The sequence below is a fragment of the Helianthus annuus genome, chromosome 13 (assembly GCF_002127325.2).
Source record: "Helianthus annuus cultivar XRQ/B chromosome 13, HanXRQr2.0-SUNRISE, whole genome shotgun sequence".
Taxonomy (NCBI): domain Eukaryota; kingdom Viridiplantae; phylum Streptophyta; class Magnoliopsida; order Asterales; family Asteraceae; genus Helianthus; species Helianthus annuus.
In genome coordinates this window covers 40,827,636-40,830,705 of record NC_035445.2, presented here as the reverse complement: position 1 = coordinate 40,830,705, position 3,070 = coordinate 40,827,636, and the positions used below count along the sequence as shown (strand labels likewise).

Genomic DNA, 3,070 nt, shown 5'->3' with positions numbered 1-3,070 from the left:
TTCGAGGAAGAGGGAAGGGCGGAATGACCCGATCCAAGGACTGGCACACGATGACCATTGCCAACTAAAACATGTTTAATAGAGTTTTTACACGGATGGGAAATCATACCTGCGTCCTTGGTGAGATGGTTTGAGGCTCCAGTATCCATAACCCAATCTTGCACTTCTAGATTCAGAGCCATAGCCTGGAAAGCTTCTGCCAGTTCAGTTGGTTCCAGCGGGTTAACATCAGAGAGATGCGCCTGAGCATTCTGTTGTGAAGGTTGTTGATTTGGCTGAGAAGTGGGCTGCCAAGGAGAGGCCCACCCGGGTGGGTGGGGTAGGGACAGGGTGGTGGCGGGGCCCAATAGGAGCTGGCCCAATAAGGAGGCATGTTAAACTGCCGTTGGGCTGCGTTAGTTGGCTGCTGATGCTGATTCTGGCCCCAATTTGCGAGCTGTTGTGAAGACCTGGACCCGCGTGCCCCTTGTTGTTGCCGGCCCGATTGTGGCTGTTGTTGGGCCTGATAAGAAGGCTTGCTAGAGAAGTTATTTGGGCTGCCACGACCCGGTTGGTTTCTCCTGTTGCCGCCAGAAGACCGCTGGTTATTACGGCGTGAAGTGTTGTCACGGCGAGGGGGCTGCGGCGATGAGGACACCGCGGCTAAAGCCTCAGATGGGGCTGAATGGGTACCTTCCCGTGCAGCATGTCGTTCGAGTTCAGAGTCGAGCATATTGCATGCTTCTTCCCACGAAGGTAATGATTGGTTGATAATGGAACCGATAGTATCGTATTCCATCGGCAACCCGCGAACAAGTTGCAACACCAAACCTTGTTCATTAATGGGACAACCCACATCATTCAACTGAGCCGCAAGATCCCGGAGTGTCTGGCAATAAGCTTCCAACGAGGGCATGGCACTAAGCTTGAGATTGACGAATTTCTGTTGAAGGGCAGCGCACCGTGGTCATTTGTTGTTGAGAAAAATAGCCTTGACACGATTCCAGGCTTCTAGAGCAGTTGACTCGGCTTCAAGAACTCGAAGGAGATAGTCTTCGGATAAGGTACAGTAGATCCACTGGAGCACAATAGCATCAATCTTCGCCCACTGTTCATACGTGGGGTCTTCCTTAGGAGGCGGTTCTTTCGTGATGTGATCCAAAACCTCGTATCCACGTGCATGAAGCTGGAAGAGCTTTACCCACGCAGAATACGTGACCTTAGATCCATCAAGAACACGGACCTTCTTTTGAATGTCGGTAACCGTGTAGACCGGGTGAAGAGGAGCAGATTGTGGCTGCTTGGTGGAGGATTCAATCTTGTCACCCATGGTGATGACAGAGAATAACAGGACAGGATCGTGTTATGCTGAGATGGGTCGAAACCCTAGTGCGTCAGATCGAAATCTAAAGATGAAAGAATTCAGCTGGCTTTAGGGTATAGAGCGGATGCTCTGATACCATGTAATCTTGAAGAATTCCATCATTTTATTAATAACGTAAAGATGTATATATACAAGATACAAGGTAATTAACATAGGAAACAAGATCTCCTAAATAAATGGAGATATATACAAAGAATACAAATATCTTCTGGAGATATTATGTTCCGCTAATACTTCCTAATTAAATAGAGTTTGTGGTCTTCGCACCAAAGATTTCATCATTTACCTATAATGGCATTGCTCAGTTTTCGTTATCTGCCAAAGATCTTCTTTCATTAAAGACAATCCGCTGTAGATCTCTTGAGAAGCAACCCAAGTTTATTGAATTGATGATCAACACCTTGCAGCTACTCTATAAGTCATGATCAATTTTACCAAAAAACTACACAATTTTTTCATGGTATCCAAGCAAGATTCAGTATAACTGTTTTTGACATCTTGCTGACTCAATCAATCAATAAAATTGCCTTCGAAATTTTTATTTGATTAAATTCTAACTCAAGAATACTAAAAAAATCTTGGTGAATATTTTAAATTTATACAATCAGAGGGTTGTGGGTTGTCTGAGAAAAAACAACAACAAGATAATGGTTCATAAAAAGCATGATGAATATATTTGGTAAGATAAGCAATTAGCATGAAATTAAAACCATCAAACCCAAGCCCGGTTAAATTTAATTAAGAAATTTGGAGTCTACAACTTTTTGTACCACCAAATCGGATCAAAATTTAAATAGAAAACGTCCTTAATTTGCAGAGTCGAGATTGTCTTCTGAAATCCAATGAACAGTCAACGATCATTCTTCAACACGCTGCATGATGATTGTTAATGCACTTTTGGTGATAAGTGCATGTCTCTCAATTTATTAGGGTCTTTATTGTACACATGTTGAAAATTAGTCCCAAGTTTATCCTATGGACATTTTGTCCAAGTTTTAGGATGGATTCTTGAGGTCCGAGTTTTTGGTTAGGACTTGTGTTTGAGTTTTGTATAGGGACAAAAGTCAGAGTTTCTTTGTGTAGTTGTTTGTCCGGGCTTTCTAGTTAGCCTTGAAAGTCCGGGCTTTGCCTTGTATATATACTTTAATGTGGAATAGACAAGGCGGCGATTCTGTGTGAAATTCTGTGCACCTAACCCTAATCATTGTGTTTTGTCTGGCGACTGCTTTGTGTGAGTGACGTCATTCATCTTCATCAAGAATACTTAGTGTATTCTTGATTTCTCTCTCAAATCCTTGCATTCTAGTGTTTCATCTGCAGTGGTTGATCATCAGGTGGATTCCGCACACCTGTTGGTTGCTTTAGCTGAGTGAGATCTTGGATTAGGAGGCCTTACAAGTGGTATTAGAGCAGTGTGCTCATACTACTGTAGGTGTTCCTAGTTTGAAGGTTTTGGTGAGAAAAGTTCATACTTTGATAGGGTTTAGTGAGAGTTTTGTGAGTTTTTGTGTTTTATTCATGATTCTTCATTCATATCTAGTGATTTGATGATGGATTTTGAGTAGTTTGGTGATTTTTAGTGTTTTCTTCATCTGGGTTTTACAGGGGTTTTTGGTTCTTGTTCTACAGAGTTTTGAAGGTGAAAAAGATTCTGAGTTTGATCTTTGGAAGCTTTGTCCGTGGTTTACACTTTGTGTTTGTGTCTCC

General features: G+C 42.4%; 1 protein-coding gene across 1 annotated transcript; it reads right to left on the bottom strand.

Moving 5' to 3' along the window:
* Window positions 1–946: 946 nt before the first annotated feature.
* On the bottom strand, window positions 947–1,309 carry LOC110900732. Its single transcript, XM_022147602.1, has one exon. The coding sequence runs from the start codon at window positions 1,307–1,309 to the stop codon at window positions 947–949; it is 363 nt and encodes a 120-aa protein (XP_022003294.1).
* Between the last annotated feature and the right edge of the window lie 1,761 nt (window positions 1,310–3,070).

Excerpts from the sequence above, each read along its gene's own strand:
- LOC110900732 (XM_022147602.1), bottom strand. The coding sequence starts at position 1,309 with ATGGGTGACAAGATTGAATCCTCCACCAAGCAGCCACAATCTGCTCCT.